Raw genomic sequence first — 18,483 nt, 5'->3', positions numbered from 1 at the left:
CCTTTAGTGGAGTTTGATTGAAGTCAAACATGCAGGCCTTTGCTGTCTGCTCTACATTAAAGGATGACAGGGGACAGGGTAAAGAGTTATCAGGCAACTGAACTAGCAGCAGACAGGCATAGAGAAAGATAGTAAAAAGTATATGAATTTTCAGAAAAAGTGTTTTTAAGACAAGGTTTAGGTCAGTGGCTCCCAAGCTTTCCAAACATTTTGTGGACCACTACATGCAACTAATTTCTTTTTACACTCCATTAAATATGTAAATCTGTCATTACAGCAAATAAATTATCTGCACTCAGTAAACATGTTGTGCACACTTGAAGTGAAACTCTAATTCATTACTTAAACAAATATATTTGTCAAGATTAATAGTGTATGAACATGTGCATATTGAGTAACTTATGTAATGACATGTCTTGTAATATTTCATTGGCAGGATGAGTAGTTGGAGTATTGACAGTTTTAGCTTTAAATCTGTTTCCACATTACATTTTTTATTTCCCTGTAGCAGTCTAAAGAATAACCAGAGATCTGTAGGCCACAGACTGGGAACTGCTGATTTAGGTGTTCCTGACATACTGCATAATTTTGGATGAAATGGTTAATCAGTTACAAACATTTCTATTTTCTTTTTGTTTGCTCACATTTTCTTAATGGACACCATTATCACATCTTTTGCATATTGACACTGTCTTTTTCTTTCCTTATAGTTCAGACACAAAGTGAAATTTGAAGGGATGGAGTCTTTGCCCTCAAGATCATCTCATGATTCCAAAATGTCTGAGCCCGTTTCATGTGGCCTCGACCCAACTCGCCTGGGCTCAGCCCTTTCCCTGGGTTCAGAGGACTCCAGTGTTTCAGAGAGCAGCCACTCAGAGGATTATGATGTCTGTTTCTACATGGATCGCCTCCTGCCCACTGTTAACAACCTCCTGACCCAGTTTGACCGGGTCAACAAGGTCATCGAGGACCTTTACCAGATTGAGGTCGACCTTCTAAAAGCACAAAGCCAGATTTCTGAAAAACGCAAACAGAGAAAGAAAAGCCTGATAAAGCAGCCAACAACAGCTCCCCCTCATCTCTTGCCTTCTCTTCCTCCCTTATCCACTGTCTCTGGCACTCTCAGACTGCCTCGAACCCATACCACCTTCTCTGAATCAGCCCTCTCACGCCTACGCCCACACTGCAGCCAGGTGTCTGACCCTGGTCTTTTTGACAACTGTGTCCCAGTTCGCAGGCCTTCCCTGATGGACACTGGGGTAACAAGAGTCCCAGGGCGGAGAGCCTGGAACTCAGGCCCGTCTCTCTCTGCTGACATCACTCAGAGACCTTACCCACCTGCTGGCAGCACAGTCAGAGACCGTCCAAAGAGCGAGGAAGGAAAAAGAGGACAGAGAAGTGACCAGGCACCAGTAAAGAGGAGGGCTTGGCACCATGATGGGACATGAGAACATGAAAAATCTTGGGAAAGAAATTGAGTGATAGGATTCATTGACTATGTATTAACAATGAAACACCACCACTACATCAGAATAAAAGCTCTGAGCTTTCAATGTACTTCAAGTGGTGGTTGACAATTTGGTTGTCCATTATACAGATAATGATGATTCTTACAAAATCAGATGCACTACTATTCAGTAGAGAACAGTCCTTAAATAATAATATGGTACAGCGTCTTGGAATAAATCACGTTCACAAGCAAAATTCAGATGGAGAAGAGAACGTGCCACTAGCTAGGTCTTCCTCTAAAGACCTGTGATATATTTTTTGGGCTGTACTGGTGTTGAAAGTAACAAAATTACGTAAACAACATAATATGAAACCATTGCTAAACACTAAAGGATTGTTGTAGTAGTTCAGGTGGGTAGCTGCGTCAGCATGCGTAGGCTGCAAAGGAACAAGTAATAGGTTTATTCCATGCTGAAAAAAAGAAGAAAGAAAACACAACGTTTCGGCCATGGAGCCTTCTTCAGGTGTGAGAAGAAGGCTGAAGAACCTGAAGAAGGCTTGAAGACCTGAAGAAGGCTCCAAGGCTGAAACGTTGTGTTTTCTTTCTTCTTTTTTTCAGCATGGAATAAACCTATTACTTGTTCCTAAAGGATTGTTGTATTGTTTACCTACAGTGACTCAAATGTTTAAAGTGTATCTTTTTTGATAATTGAAAATCATTAATTTTTCTCTTTTACACCCTTTGCTTGGAATCACTAGTTGTCAGTAAACATTATTACCTTTGCACCAGTTTAGACTGAAGAGGTGGTGTGGTGTAGATCTCACTGACAATACTGTCAGTATAGCTTACAGGCATGGGATGAATCACGGGGGTCACTGTTACACAGCAGACTTCTAGCCAGGTCAATCCAACTCACTCTCTGAACCGTGGGCACAGCTGGACTACAGGGACTAATGCGGGCTCCTGGGAGCCCTATAACACATTTGAATATAACATATAATGTATATGTACTCAGTGTTAGTCTTACCTTGACAAATTTCAATGATTGTACTCCAAACAAAACTGTGCATGGAACAGTAATGTGATGATTATTGTGGTATAAAATATACAAAAAAAAATATCTAAAGCACATGAAGCATTCCCAAAACAGTGTATACACCACAACCCTTCATAACTTCACACAAAAGCAATAAAATCAGTTCACAAAGTCAGGATCTTGCATGGCCTCCATTATTATGGATGACTATAAAACATCTGAACCTCACAGAGAGTCTGAGGATGGATTTTTCTAGCTGTTAGACTACTGTCTGAAGGCAAGTACGGAGATATGTGTATCTCTGTCTTGTGACTGGGTCATCACACAAAGACATTCTGAACATGCTATAACATTGCCAATATGTTTGGTATTGTAATATCTCTGAAATCATCGTGCACTAATGGTACGTCTGTGACGTGTTCCAACAGCTTTCTTGAAGCCTGAAGACCACTCAAAACCAAATTTTTTGTTTAGATTTAGTTTTTTAATGTGTCTTTGTAATAACTGTACTGTAAATGTAATTTTTATACTTTGGTTCAAGGAATGTCTGACAATGCCTGCTTGAGTGCTCTCCTTTGTCATCCTTCTTCATGTGAAAGATGTGTACTGTATGGTTGTAGTTCATCCAATGTGGGAATCACAGAAATTCAGACTTCCCTTAACAGAGATTACTGTGGTATTTCTAGATTAAAGCACATGTAATAATATAATGTAATAGCACACAGAAAAAGAATGAGTCTATGGCAAAGCTTAGTGTGCACATTGTAAAACAAAAAGAAGTAAAGTTAAACCAATGGGAAATGGCAGATTTAGGTGGTTAAACTGTGAGAAGGGTTATATAGGGAACCCCACATCTTACTCTGCTGTTATGCTGTATCTTCCAGTGGGGCACAAAGTGGAATCAGTTTCTGACCATCTCAAACATTCTACTTCAGTGACATCATCAGAATGAGACTCTTCATGTGTCATGAACTTAACATGCAGTTGAGTTTATATTAGAAGAAATACAAAATTAGCCATATATAAGCTTATAACTATTAAAGTTAATAAATTATAGTTTATTATATTACAAGATATCTCTGTATAGAAAAGTGAAGTTAAAGTTCATAAATACATACATCTCATGTTGGTGTAAACGTGGCTCATTTTGCTTGAATATGAAGGGTTTATGCACTCTGAAGCCTTTGCTTACTGCAATAGTGTAACTACTTTCTGGTATTTGGTTTGCAAAGAACTTCTCTATATCCCTATTTTATAAAACCAGTTCCTTTTAATAAGGTATTTGAATGTAGCTGTGTTTAATGTAGATTATGTACTGTTACTGTACGTAGTACCAATTAATTTGTACAAAGTATAATTTTTATGTTACGTGGTCAAGATGTTTCAGGTATAGTTTTGTCTTGTTGCAACACTTCAGTAGTTAATGCAGCTCTTTAATGCATGTATTTTTAAACATATTTGGACTTTTTTATGCTGGATTTCCTTAAGAGACAATAAAAGATGCACAAGATCTTAATTGCTTTGAATTTTGAATATTCATTAAAATGATCAAGAAAGTCTCAACCTAGACAGCAATGGCATATACTGTAGTGTAGAGGAGTGAAGAATGGACAGCTCTGTGCTGGGAGTTTCTAAATTTTGCAAAGGTAGCATTGGTTCTATGCTTAAATCATATATAATCTGGAACAGACTATCTTCTGTAATGTATATATACATTATAAAATATTAGATGAATTGACTGCTTTTAAAAGCCAAGATGGAGTTGATATCTGACACTCATGGTTTGGACATCCATCCTAGAATTGGAGAAATTACACCCTACAGTTCAGAATTTATTCCATGAGCTGACGTCAACCTGAAAAAGAACCAGCTTGATCCACAGAGGAAATAAATGGTTGCATTAGTAATTAAGAAATCGGTTATAATACACCAGAAGATGTGATTTGTAAAAACTTGACTTGGACATTTCTAACGTTAATTAAAAAAGGGTTTCTTAATGCTTTGTCTTCGTTTCACCATTCACCTTTACAAACCATTAGATTATAAGTGTTCCTAAAAGATGTACAGTATCATTGACAAGCAGGTATAGTTCATTAGGTAGTATTTATTATATTTAATAATACATCAGTAATATTGTCAGATGCAGAATGTCCCAATACCTATGTTTATCTTTAAATACATTGTTACATACATGCACTAGTGGTCAAAATAGTGGACAGTTTTTTTTATGCATACTTCCTGAAAATCAACCAGCAAATGTGAGTTACAATTACAATGTCATTGACGGTGTTAATAAGACTTGGTGTTTAGAGGACATTGCACCTACCCTAAACTACGTGTAAAATGTCATTTTCAATTTGAATCAACACGTACATAATTTTATTTGTTTTAAATTCAAGACATTGCAGTTTTTTTTTAGTTTCAATTTAAGATGTACAGTAGTTGAATTTGAATCTCTACGCTATGAGTTTTTGATATCGCCCTCTTTTGGTCACTGCTGTTTCTGTTTCTGTGGTGCGCAGGTAAAGTCACCACAGTGCCCTGACTTCCTTCATAGATGGAAGTCATACGTCGGGTGTCAAACATCCAGGTTTGGACCTGGACACAGTTTATTAATAGACGCGTAGTGACCTCACGTCTTCCTTGCAGTTTTTTAAGCTCAGCCCCAGTTTGGTTAGGAAGAGACGGATCTTTCCCTCTGCAGTGGAAGCCTGCATCTCAACTGAAGACACCTAAATGCACGGCCAGGTAAAAAGAAGCGTAGTTATCGTATAATATATACTGTATACAATGATTATAAAATAAATTAATAACATATACAATTTGGCATTAGTAATAAATGTAGTTTTCCAGAAAACGTCACTGTAGCTGTCAGTAAGTGCGTCACTGCAAAACAGCTGTGCATGTAAATATATATCTTTAAGAAAAACATTTGTGCTGGGGTAAAAAGTAAAAATATCTCGAGATTTGGTTTGCTACTTGTAAGTTGTAGCAACGATGAAAATTAATATTGTTGAAAAAAAATGACGATTTAATACAATTTTAGCGACAACGGTTTCTTGTCAATATCACGATTCCGGTGCAAATTAAATATGGGAAGTTATTCATTACAAAAAAACGCTCCTTCGCAGAGCCCATCCGATAATGCTACTCCGATAATGTCCACAACAGACTGCACATTTGAAGTGTTTCCGTCAATACGGGAGTAGGTCCGGGTCCATACTTAGCGCTGCATTGCGGGAATTGCAGTCCCAAACAGTGGCAACGTTTTGTACTGCAGTAGTTACTGTTTTCTAATAATAATAATAATAATAATAATAATAATAATAATAATAATAATAATAATAATAATTAATTTAAACAGTTATAAGGCTCACAGTAGTATTATATACAAATGTATAAAATGTATAAAAAGGTTTGTTAAAAGCCTGTTATGTTATTACTGTATTCGCATTAATCTATAAAAAACGTCTATACTAAATTAGAAGTAACTAAATTAAAAGTCTAAACGTTTAGGCATTCTTAGGAAGCTGCTTTACTTTAATCATTTTAATTCCCACAACTACATTATTTTGTGCGATACAACCTACAATGTCGATTGTAACCATCCTGTGCGTTCTTTTGCTTTCCGGCAACTCTTTGGTCTCTTGGTCACATACAGTATGCTATTATGTGGCCTTTTCCCAGTAGTGGCTTCCAGCTAGCTGCTCTCCCATGGTATACGTTTTTTCTTGGACAATTTCTCTGACCTCAGCTGTGAAACTGTCGTTCTGTCATGGTGGCCATTGGGTGCTTGGTCACTTCTCTGACCAAGGTCCTCCATGATTGGTGGCTCAGTTTGGGATGGTGTCCTGCTTTAGGAAGATTCTGGGTTGTTCCATATTCTTTCCATTTCTTAATGATGGATCTGACTTTCAACATCCTAAATATGTTTTTATAACCCTCTCCAGAGCTGTGCCTGCTTGCACTTCTGGCATGGATTTCTACGTAGAGTTCCTTGGTCTTCATGATAGAGTTTCTGTAAACTGAAAGAACTTACGTAGACAAGCTTATTTTTTCTGCAATCATGCCAACCAAATGAACTGTGGAGTCAATTGGATAATCACTATATACTGTACTCCAAATTATATCTGTTATTTGACAAACTGTTAACATTTCTGCACAGATGCCTTCATCAGGACCCCACCACAGGGCAGTTCATCATTACAATTGAACCTGTATATTCCTCAAAACACCAGTGTTTTTGTACCATGCCAGGAAATCACAGGTTGACACAAAGTGGCTGATAAATCTTTATACCTTCTTATCTACAGAAATAAAAACCGACTTACTATGGGATTTTATGGAGCTCCTATGGCCTTTAGAAACTATTCACCCCCTTGGATGTTTTCACAGTTTGTTATTTTCAGAGGCTATTTTTACAATTCAGTCTCTGGTCTTTTTATCGAGTAAATCTGTACAGTTAGCTGGATCATACAGGTCATATTCAACAATCAGATCATAGCATAGGCACACTTCTGATTGTTGTTGCATGCATTTTGGGCTATATCCTTAAACATGGAATGGGAAATAAAGAAAATGCATGTATGTTTCTGTTCTGTCTGGTGGCAGGCTCAATTTCTTTAAATCGGCTGTGACCATGGCAACAGGAGGTGAGGACAAAGGGCCCCCAGGATTCCCTCAGCACACAAACCGGCTGAGCATGGAGAAGTCCCCCTATCTCCTGCAGCATGCACACAACCCTGTGGACTGGTGAGCAGCTGCCACTTTATCTTGCTTTCCTATTGCTCTCTGCATCATTGCCCTCAGGGCTTTAGAGTTGGGAAAAGAATATGGCTGAGTGGCACAAGCAAGCAGTTTTGCAATTGTCAAGGACTTCTGTTTTTCCTGAAGCAGTTGGGTTTGAAAGGGTCTATTAGAATATCAGTGCAATGTCCAACTATATCTTTTCCTATTTGTCCTGTGTGTAGCTATTTTACATAGTGTTTTAAGGCTTTTCTGGGTGTCCCACCTGTGATGGGACTGTGATGAGTTCAGTCCCCAATCTCACTCTCACAGGCAGACCTCCATGAGCCTGGCTCATGTAGCTAAAACACATGCCCAGCCTGACACGGTGAGCTAGAATACTCCTGAAGGACCGGGGGACTGACATCACCACAAGAGTCTCGGTGTATTCTGTGAGCTAATAAACTCTGGGCTCTTGATTTACAGTACTCTTATTATGGCTATTTCGGTGTTAACAAGAGCTGAAAGTTTAAAAACAAAGCCTTCTTATATTGTTATTCTTTCTTCAGGTTTCCGTGGGGTCAAGAGGCGTTTGAGAAAGCAAAGAGAGAAGACAAGCCCATATTCTTGTCAGGTACTTAATTTACTGTTGGGTCTCTGCATAGCTGCATTGTGGCCCTTACAGCCAAAACAAATTAAGAGAAACAAATCAAAGCAAATCATTGGTACCCTGTATCTGAAACAGGGTTAGCCAATAATCTATGAAGTGTACAGGTTGGTAAACTACATACAGTATTTTATTTACAGTAAGCCAATACATGTGCTGATTTAGGTTTGACAGACATACTTCCTTGATATTTATTTAACAAGCGTCCAGACCTATTTAGGTGTTCGCTGTTTATTAATGGTATATTTCGGTTGTCACTCTGAGTATAGCCTGTCATGTAGCCTGTTCTTTTTCTCATGTTGTTTAGGTGTACAGAAGTTCAAAAGGAAAGAATCTTCCATTTTGTTGATGTGGTTGATGTAAGTAAGTTAAGATGTAAGGAATAATAACACATGAGTCTCTGTATCTCTCTGTGCCACAGTGGGCTACTCAACTTGTCACTGGTGCCACGTGATGGAGCGCGAGTCTTTTGAGGATGCACAAATCGGCAAGGTTCTCAGTGACAACTTCGTGTGCATCAAGGTAGACAGGGAGGAGCGGCCAGATGTGGACAAAGTTTACATGACTTTTGTGCAGGTAAGGAGTCATCTGTCCCACAAGCCACATCATTTGGAGAGACTCTGTGAATAAAGGTGCCAGGTGCACTTGGCAGAACTGCCTGTAAATGTTCCCATTCTGAAAGTTTCATTCTCTTCCTGCCTTAACGACCATGCCTGAAACAGGTTAGTTACAGAAGAGATTAGTTGCAGACTGAGGAATGTCGCATCTACCAGCCAGAGTTCAAAAAAACATTGTTTTGGGAAAACAAAAACATGTTTTAGAAGTAATCTTGGTTGTTCCCAAACAAAATTCAAAATTTTCATTTGTGTAATTGCTAATATGAAAAAATATATATTTTGATTACATTTTAATAGCTCTAACATCTTCTTTCTTGTAAGACAATAACTCTCAAGTACATTATAGAAAAAATGGTACAAAACTGTAGGACTTCATAAACTATGTAAAATAGGAGACTGAAAAATAACTGCTTTTATAGAACAAAGTGTTGAAACTGAGGTAAGGCCTCAAATTACAGTATTTTGAGCAATGATTCATTTTAGTTAATGTTTTTATTAGGATTGAAAAATTATAAACGTAAATAGAAAGATTTCTCTAATAAGGCTGATAGGGCACAAGATTTCAGGAGGAGAAACAAATAGGGTCATCATTGATGGTTTTAAGCATTATGCAGTGCTTTATACTTCACCTTAATTTAAGAAATATTCATGTCTTGTATGATAATTATTTTTTCTTTTCTTCATTTGTCATCTCTAGATTTCAAAGCTCATCATACCTCTTTTTTGGCTTTGCAGCAATTTAGTGGTGGTGGTGGCTGGCCAATGAGTGTATGGCTAACCCCTGACCTTCGACCTTTCATTGGCGGCACATACTTCCCTCCAAAGGACAGCTTGTATAGGCCCGGCTTCAAAACAGTTCTGCTCCGCATCGCAGAGCAGGTGACTTTATGTTCCCTAGCTTGTCTGCATACAGTCATTTTGCTGCCTGCACTGTTTGAACAGAGTGTTCTTAGCATTAAAGCCCTGCTGTTTCACAGTCTTGAAAACAGTGACAAAGATTGTGACATCCTGTATGGTACAGTATGCTTTGCAATGTGTATACTATGCAGCCCTTTTAATATAGCTATGAAACATCTTCACAACAGAAGATGATTTTACTTTACAGTTGTTTACGATTCCCACTTGTCGTCCACATTGTGCCTTGTTGGGAGCTGTTCTTATTAGTTCTGGTTCTCAAATGTGATGTTGTATTTCATTCAAACTGAACACGCATGTTCTCCTTTCTGCCTTGGGTAATTGAAAATGATTATCTCTACTGCTGTTCAGTTTACAAGAGCATATGTCTTGTTTTTATTGCATACTGTATCTAGTATAAGATAATGCATTTTATAACAAAACAATACTGATGGCCCAGCATTTTATTCTCTGTATTACAGATTATTCTGCAGCATGTCTGTTTATATGAAGGAAATCTAATCATTTTAATATGGAATGTGCAGTTAGTATAAATTCCTTGTAATAATATACAAAGATGCTTAGTTTTAATTGATAATCACTGATATCCAGTACAAATTGGCAGGCAAATTGATGTTTATGGCAAAAACAATTTTTTTGTTATTCTTAAGGTTATTCAGTTTATCACCTTAAAAACAGTCCATTTTCAAATTTGTTTACTTCATACTCATAAATGTTAGTGATTTCATAATACACTGAATTGCGCTTCCATAAAATTAATTTGCATAGATTTATTATTCGCATAACATACTGTACATTTACTGTTCTCATTCTGAGAAATGATTTATCCTGCCATTTTCATTTCTAACAAAGAGTAACCAAGATCCTTTGATTTGACTGTCAGTTGGCTTCCATCATTCCTACATCTTTCTTCTTTGCCAACCCAACTGCGTTCTCAGACTGATCTGAAAGTCTTGGGAGTTTGTTCATTTTCATGACTTAATTTCCTTATGTGTCTCACACCTTTCTTTTTCAGACTTTAGAAATAATACAATATGTTTGGACAGTTTGATTCTCACTTTTGTCTCTATACTAATAATTTAGATGAAACGGAATGTTATTGCAACACATTTGAAGTGTGTTCTGTAAATGCCAGAATATTTGTATATAGAGGGCGTGAATGCAGCGGTGTGTGTCTGTGTGCTACTGCAGTGGAAGAACAACAGGGATGTGCTGGTAACCAAAAGTGAGCGGATCTTGGAAGCACTTCGGAGAGGAACAGCTATTACTGCCAAGGCGGGACAGATGCCCCCCTCTTGCCCAGATGTGATGGAGAAATGCTTCCAACAGCTGGCCAGCTCATACGATGAGGAGTATGGAGGATTCAGCAAGTTCCCAAAGTTCCCCACACCAGGTCAGGAGCCCTAAAACTCCAGCCAGCAGGTTACAGTAACATAGGTAGGACTACATGAAAGGCAGTCTTTTGGTGTGTATTTATCAAGAAGATCAAGTAATCAAGATATCTACTGCTCCTTCAATGTCCACAGAGATTAGTTAACCCAAGCTTTTTAAGCAAAATAAATGACAATTTTCTGAGAAAGAAAAGTGTGTAGAATAAAATACTTATTTTAAAATAAAAAATAAGTTATAACAGCATTTCTGTTTCATAATTTCATACTTCCTCCAGCTGTAACGTATTGTGACCATCAGTAAAAGGAAGCACCTCTGGTCCTCTGTCCTGAATGTAACTATATTGAAATTCCATTCATGTCTTCTGGTCCTAGTCTCTTTTCTGTTTGAATGTCATTTTTTATGTTGAGAAAGAGCCATGCTGAAATGTCAGACCTCACCATACTCTAGTGCATTTTGAATTCTTTTTGCTTCTAAACAAAATGCACTGCCTATTTTCTGAACATTATGTGGAAGTGATTTTGCAAGTTTACAGATGAATTTGTTGAACCCACATAAACAAAGGATTCAGCTTTCCTGGTTAGCCAATGATTGTATGACTAATTAGCTGACATCAGTCAATACTCTTCTCAAGCTAGAATTCTCCAGCTGGGGTCAGAATCCATGCGCTATCGACAGTCAAATCTCAAATCTCAGGAGACACCCTGGACGGGATGCCAATCCATCGCAGACCAATGACTTCACCATAGCTTATCATAATCGGTTTGTTTATACAGTATTAAGATGATTCCCCATTGTTAAATTTTTAAAATTAAACTGTAATCTAATATATTCTTTTGCATTTTCTTTGGTGATACAACAGAAACTCCACCTTCACAGCAAAAAGAAACACTGGGAAGGTATTCAGGAAGATCAGGATCTTTGGTCAGCCAATAAAGGTGAAGGCAGAAGGAATTAATCCGATTCCACAGAGCTCAGACTTTATTTTCTCTGTGCCTTTCCAGTGAACCTGAATTTTTTCTTCTCATACTGGGCGCATCACAAGACCTCCCCACAGGGTGCCTTGGCCCTGCAGATGGCACTGCACACACTCAAGATGATGGCACTGGGTGGGATCCATGATCATGTGGCACAGGTAACATCTCCATCTCCTTCTGTTGCTGCATCATTCCCTGGGAAATCGGGTGTTTATTTAACAAAGGTGAGGTTTTGATGAGTGGAATCTACATGGAAGTGCATTTAAATTTGAGAAAAGAAGGCACGTCTTAGGGCAAAAGATTTTGTGTTGAAAAATCTACTCAGTCATTGTCGAAGGATCTTTCAAGAGACAGCTGGGTGAAATCCTTGGATCAATCAGCAACAAGGACCTAAATTAGCTAGATAGGTTAAATGCAAACTTTTAGCCTACACCATTCTCAAATAAGCTTATGGAGGTACAGTATGTCTGTATCCTACATCATCTGTAGTCAAGCAGGTTGAGAGGACATTGGATAGTTATATGTCTAACCTCTATTGCCTGTGCACTGTCAGTGAAAGAATGTTCATTGTGGAGACTGATGGGTTGTTTGTGTCATGGCTTCAATATAGAAGGATTTCCACTTAAGTTTACCACAGCTGTGACATTTTCTTCTCAATTGGCTTTTCTCATAATGATTGCCCCAGATATGCCAAGATATTTGGCATTGTGCTGTCCATTCTAGCCATAGTCAGAATGGCCTGAAGCGCACCTCGGGTCATCTCATAATAGCAGCATTCTCTATCATTTGTCCACTGGCTGTCGGCCCACACAGATGTCCTATACAGCATATACCTGACTGCAATTATCTTTTTTTAACTGATACATTCAAAAATTTACAATTACCATAAGCCATTGAATAAGCGCAATTTAAGAACTGCCACCTTTCATTCATTTGTGTTGAATCGGTAAAGGTTGATGTGTTCCCCTGTCATAACCATGAGTTTGTTAATGTCACAGGGCTTCCATCGCTACTCCACAGACTCCACTTGGCATGTTCCTCACTTTGAGAAGATGCTATATGACCAAGCCCAGCTGGCAGTGGCTTATGTTACAGCTTTCCAGGTATGTTTGTAGAATGCCAGTCGGAGGCATGTAATGACCATGGGCTCGCCACTAGAGGATGCTAAAACTTGCAATTCACTTCTAAATGGTGTTCACCATTTGTAAACAGTTGCATCTGTGAACATTAATTGTATGGAATATTGGAATTCCCACACTGGCTTAATTACTGGGTTCTGTCTGTATATAAGGGTGTTGGTTTGTTCCCAGAGGTGGAGAGAGAGAGCCTGGATTGTATGTTCTTTTGGAGTGTGGTGTGGTTTATGTGCAAGTATTCCTGCTGGCATGCTATTACAAGTGGGGATTTTCCACAAATAACCTTAGTCCTGTGGTGTCAGCTGAATCATGATAAAGTGTTGTGGACACAACTTGCGTTGTGTTTCCTGTGCACTCATCTTGCTAGCTGTGTAGAGAATGGCTGGTAGCTCAAAGCCATGGCAGTGTGCCTTCAGTGCCACAAGAGGGCGCTCAGTGTTCACAGAAATAAGACTTCTTGCAGTTTCATATGGATCTTCATAAGAAGCACAGAGCGCTAGAGAATCTCAGATGACTAGTTCTAGTTTTAAATCCAAAGCTCAATATCTCTGTGACTTTAACATAAGAAGCTTATAATAGGGAAATGCATGATACCAGCACTTTGAAGCAATGTAGGAAATGAAGTGGTTGTTTTTACAACTTAGAATGCGTAATTTGTCTGAGATTTCAAATAAATGTATTTTTACTACACAAAGGAGATGAAAAAGTATTGATGTACTAAATTTATGCTGTACTCTTTGTAACTGAGTGTGTAAATTGATTTAGAAGAAAAAGGAATTTGTGTTACCATCCCAGTCCCTGATGACCAATTGTTAAAGAATTAACAACTTTATTGCTTTCTATAAGCAAAACAAGATACCAAGAATGAAAATGTATGGCTTACTAAATAGATTGTAAAAGCAAGATAAAAACAAGACATTCAAAACCTAAAACATCATCATTGTAGTCTTTTAAAATACTGAAATTTCCTAAATTTATTCTGTTAAAATAAGTTGGCTTAAATGTAATGTCTCATGTAATTATCTTCTGTAACTCTGAATCCTATTTCTGCTGTTTAAGGCTATTAGAAATGTATTATTTTTTGCTCCTTCTGGGATGGGAATGGAAATTAAATGAGACAGAATCTGCAAAGTGACCTTGACCTCATCCCCATTATGGCCTGACTGGCACAAATGATTGCTCTGGTGATGAATGCAAAATGAATGATTAGATTTTTTTCCAATGAGTGATTACCCTTCTAATAAGCCAAGCTCTGATCTGGTGTATGAATGTGATCAGTGGATTTTTTATTTATAAGTGTAAGCTTCGCAGTGCTGTCGCTTTTAAGAAAGTCTGGATTCTGTAACATCTATAAATTCTACAAAATGTAACTTCAGGTTAAAGAAAAGGGGATTTGGGGAGTTTTAAAGTTTTTTTTTGTACAGTCTGTCTTGTACAGTCTTTGTAGAATTTGTATTGTGTCCAGTATACAGTATACGTACTCTATGTCATGTGACAGGTGCATTCATATCCAGAATGGTGAAGCAGAAGACTATTGGTGTTTCTTTACTGATTTTCTTCACAAAAATAGAATCACAGTACATTTAATTCCTTCTTAAATAGTACTCCTTGTTGATTGGCTAGAACCTTTTTTTAATCAAAGCCTAGTCCTGGGTCAGCAGCCTTCCCACAGGGATGTGCCATGAGTTAGCTCATGCACTTGTTTTTATGGGAGTTGCATTCCAATGATACTTTTTAGTGTCCATAATAGTCTTGCTTCCATTTTTATTTTAAAAATATTAAAATATGATAATAAATTAATATTCACATCTTATACTTTGTGATCCTTTCCTTTGCTTTTTACCCTTCTGAGTGTTCAGTTGTTAATTGGCTATAGAACTGACTTCATGTGTGAAAATACTGTACCTGTTCACAGAGGTGTGTTGATCCAAATGCTGAAATAATAGTCCAAATTGTTCTTTTAAACATCAGTTGTTTGAAAACCCTGAGTATTTTTCTCATTGTGTATAAAAAAAAATAGATATTTAAATGATAAACTGAAAGTTGTGAAAAAATTCACAAATCACCCTCAACAAAATGCAAGACATTTGACAACTTTTGCTGGTTTCATTAAGGTTCTAGTTAAGTTCCAAAAATTGAAAATAGAGTAATTATTGAACGTTGAGCTAATTTTACTATGGTGCATTTCAAAATCCTCAACATCCATCCACTGAAATACTGAAAAATGTAATGGTTTAATTAGAAAATAAAACTTTGGGCCAGAATGCTGGAAATGCCAAAATCTGAAAGAAAATTCTGATGGCAGTTCTCCAAACTCAGCAACACAGATTGTGCAATGTTTTCAAAGTTCTTTAAGATGTTGGAAATACCAAGAGGTTGAGGTGTCGATGTCCTGAGAAAAAATGGCAAGTTTACAAGAAATGCCTTCAACATTTCTAAAAGACCCGTAACAGTTTGACCTGCACCTTGCAGACGGAGGTTGAATTCATTCATATGCGTGGTGATGTGGGCTAGAAACAGTAATTTTGTGACTCATTTTTCATTGTGCAGCTCAGGGTAGTTTTGACCTTTTTCTGACAAAAAGATATCTTGATTGTGTCAAGACAGCTCACAAACTGCCAAAACCTTCCCATTGCTTTACAGTGTTTGACTTACACTTAAGTGTGAAAAATGTTATCAGTGTCACGGATTGCAGAGCTCTCCTGTGAAAACAATAGGCTAGTCCCTCTAAAAATAAAGTGGTGAGTAAATAAGCCAAAGTGAATAATTTTTTTTCCGACGACAAAGAGCTTTCATTGGCTAGCTTGTTGGACAAAATTACCGAACAGTCAGCAGTTTTTATCGTTTCCTAACTTAATTTCTTCATGGCTTATTAGACTTTAATGGCATGTGCCCTTTTCATTGCACATGCCGTAGGTTGCTGACGCCTTTATCAGGGCATGATGTCAGTGAAGAGCTGTAGAAGGTGCAGTTGTTCAGCTTAGTTTTTGTAAGTAAGATCATAAGAAAGGTTTTAAATGAAAGGAACCTTTAGCTCTATTTGTTTGCTTAGATACTATTCGCTAGCTTATACATTAGTTAAGTTAGTTACTGCTGCCTGCAAACACTCACTAAACACTATTGGTGCATTTACTCAGAGCACCTGGCTAAGTGGTCTTTTTACCTGTGTATTTTCTTACTGAATTCCTGGCTACTTTTTTGCACATGCATTGTCAGTCTTACTGAATAACCAGCTGCTTTAACATTTAACAGTCAGCCTTACTGAATACCAAATCTGCTGGTTAACGGTGATTACAGCAACAATCAAGCCTCGCAGCATACTGCTACAGGAAAACACTCTCCTACTTCCTTTCTCTTTCTCACCAGCTCTCCTTGGTCTCTGTCTTTCTCTATAGAGGCAAACAGGTAATTCCTATAAGTAATGCTGCTATAGAGCCACTCGCAACTGTCCCTTGTGAAATCACTGATTCTCAAATCAGTTATAGGCCCTTAAAGTTGCAATTTCTCAATGAGGAGCTCCGCCCCTCGCCATACCATGCCTAGGGTGGCTTTACAGTATCTTATTCGGCCAATTACTGAAGTTGACAAGGGAATCAGCTTCAATAACATGGCTTTGCAGCTTGTCCTAAACACTTACCACACTTTGTGTAAAGATATACTTAGTATTCTTGGTCCCAAAGATATCACCTCCTCATCTCTGTTTGTGCCCAGGATCCCTACTCCACTTTTGAGTCCTTTCCGTATTTTTAATACCTTTCACAATTTTATGTTTTTATTTTAAAGTTTGAAAACTTCTGTTACAACTCCTTGAAATCTCTGTTGAAGACTGAAGAGGTTTAAATCCTCCGACACCAAAAGGTCAATATAGACTTTTCTAAAGTCACTTATAAACATTGAAAGATGTGGGATTTATAACCTATGTAATAATAAGAAAAATTAGAAAAGAAAGTTATTTTTTTTAAATAGTACTTGTCAGTTTATTTACCTGTTCTTCTGTTATGGATTAATATGGCTGTGTGAAAGTTTTTTTTCCCCCCAAAATTCTTTCAAACACATTTGGCCGTCATTTTATTTTGCATAGTGCTTGTAGTGTATGTATCCACTTCAAATTTGCATTCATCATGAAAGCCTTGAATGGGATCCCACTAATAGGAGTGTATCCAAATCCAGACTGCACTTGTTTTGGGTCAAATGTCCTGACTGCCTACGAAATTTGTAAGCTGGTTGAATGAAGCTCTCTAATGCTATTTTAATTTTTTCTTCTTGGACAATGTTTTAAAACTTTTTTTTCACATAGAAAAAGGGTTGCAACACGCTATTAATAGTTTAATGGAGGTATTATATGTCATAATATATGTAACATTATACTGTATATTACAGCCAGCTGGAGTCTCGAGACTTTTTCTCTCCCTTTTACAGAGAACCCCCCCTCTACCTCTCAGTCTCAGCCTTTTGTTTTGTGTGTCTCTGTGATCTTTTTTTGTTGTTGTCCTTGGTTCAATGGTAAATTGCAGGTGTAGAAAAATAAGTTGCTTCTGCAGCTGTAAAGTACAACAGGTGCACTTAATGTAATTTGTATGTCTTTTAAATTTTTCTTTGCATCACATTCTTGATTTGCACCAATAAACCCATCTTATTTAGTTTCGAAATGTATAATTATTCTTACTTCATAAGCTTATTACCTAATTATTACTGGGATTAGGTTTCCCACAAGAACTCTTCGAGGATAAAGTTCAAACTGCAGGTTAGGAGACCTAAGGTCTTAAGGTCAATAAAAACTGCAGGGACTAGCTGTAATGTTTAATTTCTTCTTCATAATATTTTGAAAAATTTCCCCCTTTTTTATATATTATTTTATATGTTATAAATTTATTCTTCCTTAGTAGCGAGTTGCTATTCTCTTTCACTGACCTAGTTCCCTTACTTTCCTCCTTAGGAATTCGTCTTTTCACATACCCCAACTTGCTCTCCATGAGACCAACAGGCACACAGACAGGGAGAGAGAAGCTTGTGGTCAGAGTAGGGTCATTGTACAGCACCCCAGGAACAGCTGGGGTTAGGGGCCTTGTCAGGAGCCCAAACAGAGTAGGATTCCTCTGCCAGCTGCATGATTTGAACCTGCAACCTTTGAGCCACAGATGCAGATCCTTAGCCAGAGAGCCACTGCTCCGCCAGAGAGTGTCTGTAGTCATGAAATAAATTGCCCAGTTACAAACTTATCCTAGTAGATAAGTATGTAGATCCTTGTAGATCCTGCCTGGCACTGTGTCCATCTGTCTTTTTGTGAACCTACCTATCTGTCACTCCATTTCTTCAGATGTATTCAGGAATGCTTAGTCATAGATTATGTCTTTATAAGCCTCATGTGGCAATAGATCTGCATGTGGAAATGTAGTGTAATGTAATGAATTTAGTTTTCTACATGCATACAATTCTGAACTAAAATATAAAATTGAGTTTTGCTCATCTGTTGTTTCTTTGTTGAGGTAGAACCTACTGTCTGAAAGTTCAGTATGAATGAAGATAATCTATTCATTTTTTACCAGGAATGTTTATTAATAACTCTGCTGT

General features: G+C 37.7%; 2 protein-coding genes across 4 annotated transcripts in view; both read left to right on the top strand.

Annotated features, from left to right (window-relative positions):
* pkd1b (polycystic kidney disease 1b) overlaps positions 1-4,002 on the top strand; it is a 65,586-nt gene extending 61,584 nt beyond the window's left edge. For both annotated transcript variants that reach the window (XM_088599340.1, XM_088599341.1), the window contains one exon: positions 711-4,002. In XM_088599340.1, the coding sequence (XP_088455466.1) occupies positions 711-1,448 (738 nt within the window). In that variant the 3' untranslated portion in view covers positions 1,449-4,002. The remainder of the gene's footprint in view (positions 1-710) is intronic.
* A 975-nt stretch (positions 4,003-4,977) lies between these two features.
* spata20 (spermatogenesis associated 20) overlaps positions 4,978-18,483 on the top strand; it is a 135,172-nt gene continuing 121,666 nt past the window's right edge. For both annotated transcript variants that reach the window (XM_088599338.1, XM_088599339.1), the window contains exons 1-8: positions 4,978-5,234; positions 7,098-7,238; positions 7,781-7,845; positions 8,300-8,454; positions 9,231-9,374; positions 10,602-10,803; positions 11,804-11,934; positions 12,775-12,879. In XM_088599338.1, the coding sequence (XP_088455464.1) occupies positions 5,044-5,234; positions 7,098-7,238; positions 7,781-7,845; positions 8,300-8,454; positions 9,231-9,374; positions 10,602-10,803; positions 11,804-11,934; positions 12,775-12,879 (1,134 nt within the window). In that variant the 5' untranslated portion in view covers positions 4,978-5,043. The remainder of the gene's footprint in view (positions 5,235-7,097; positions 7,239-7,780; positions 7,846-8,299; positions 8,455-9,230; positions 9,375-10,601; positions 10,804-11,803; positions 11,935-12,774; positions 12,880-18,483) is intronic.

Source organism: Lepisosteus platostomus, chromosome 11 (assembly GCF_059453375.1).
Source record: "Lepisosteus platostomus isolate fLepPlt1 chromosome 11, fLepPlt1.hap1, whole genome shotgun sequence".
NCBI classification, from domain to species: domain Eukaryota; kingdom Metazoa; phylum Chordata; class Actinopteri; order Semionotiformes; family Lepisosteidae; genus Lepisosteus; species Lepisosteus platostomus.
The sequence above is the reverse complement of the archived record's forward strand: the minus strand, read 5'-3'. Positions and strand labels throughout refer to the sequence as shown.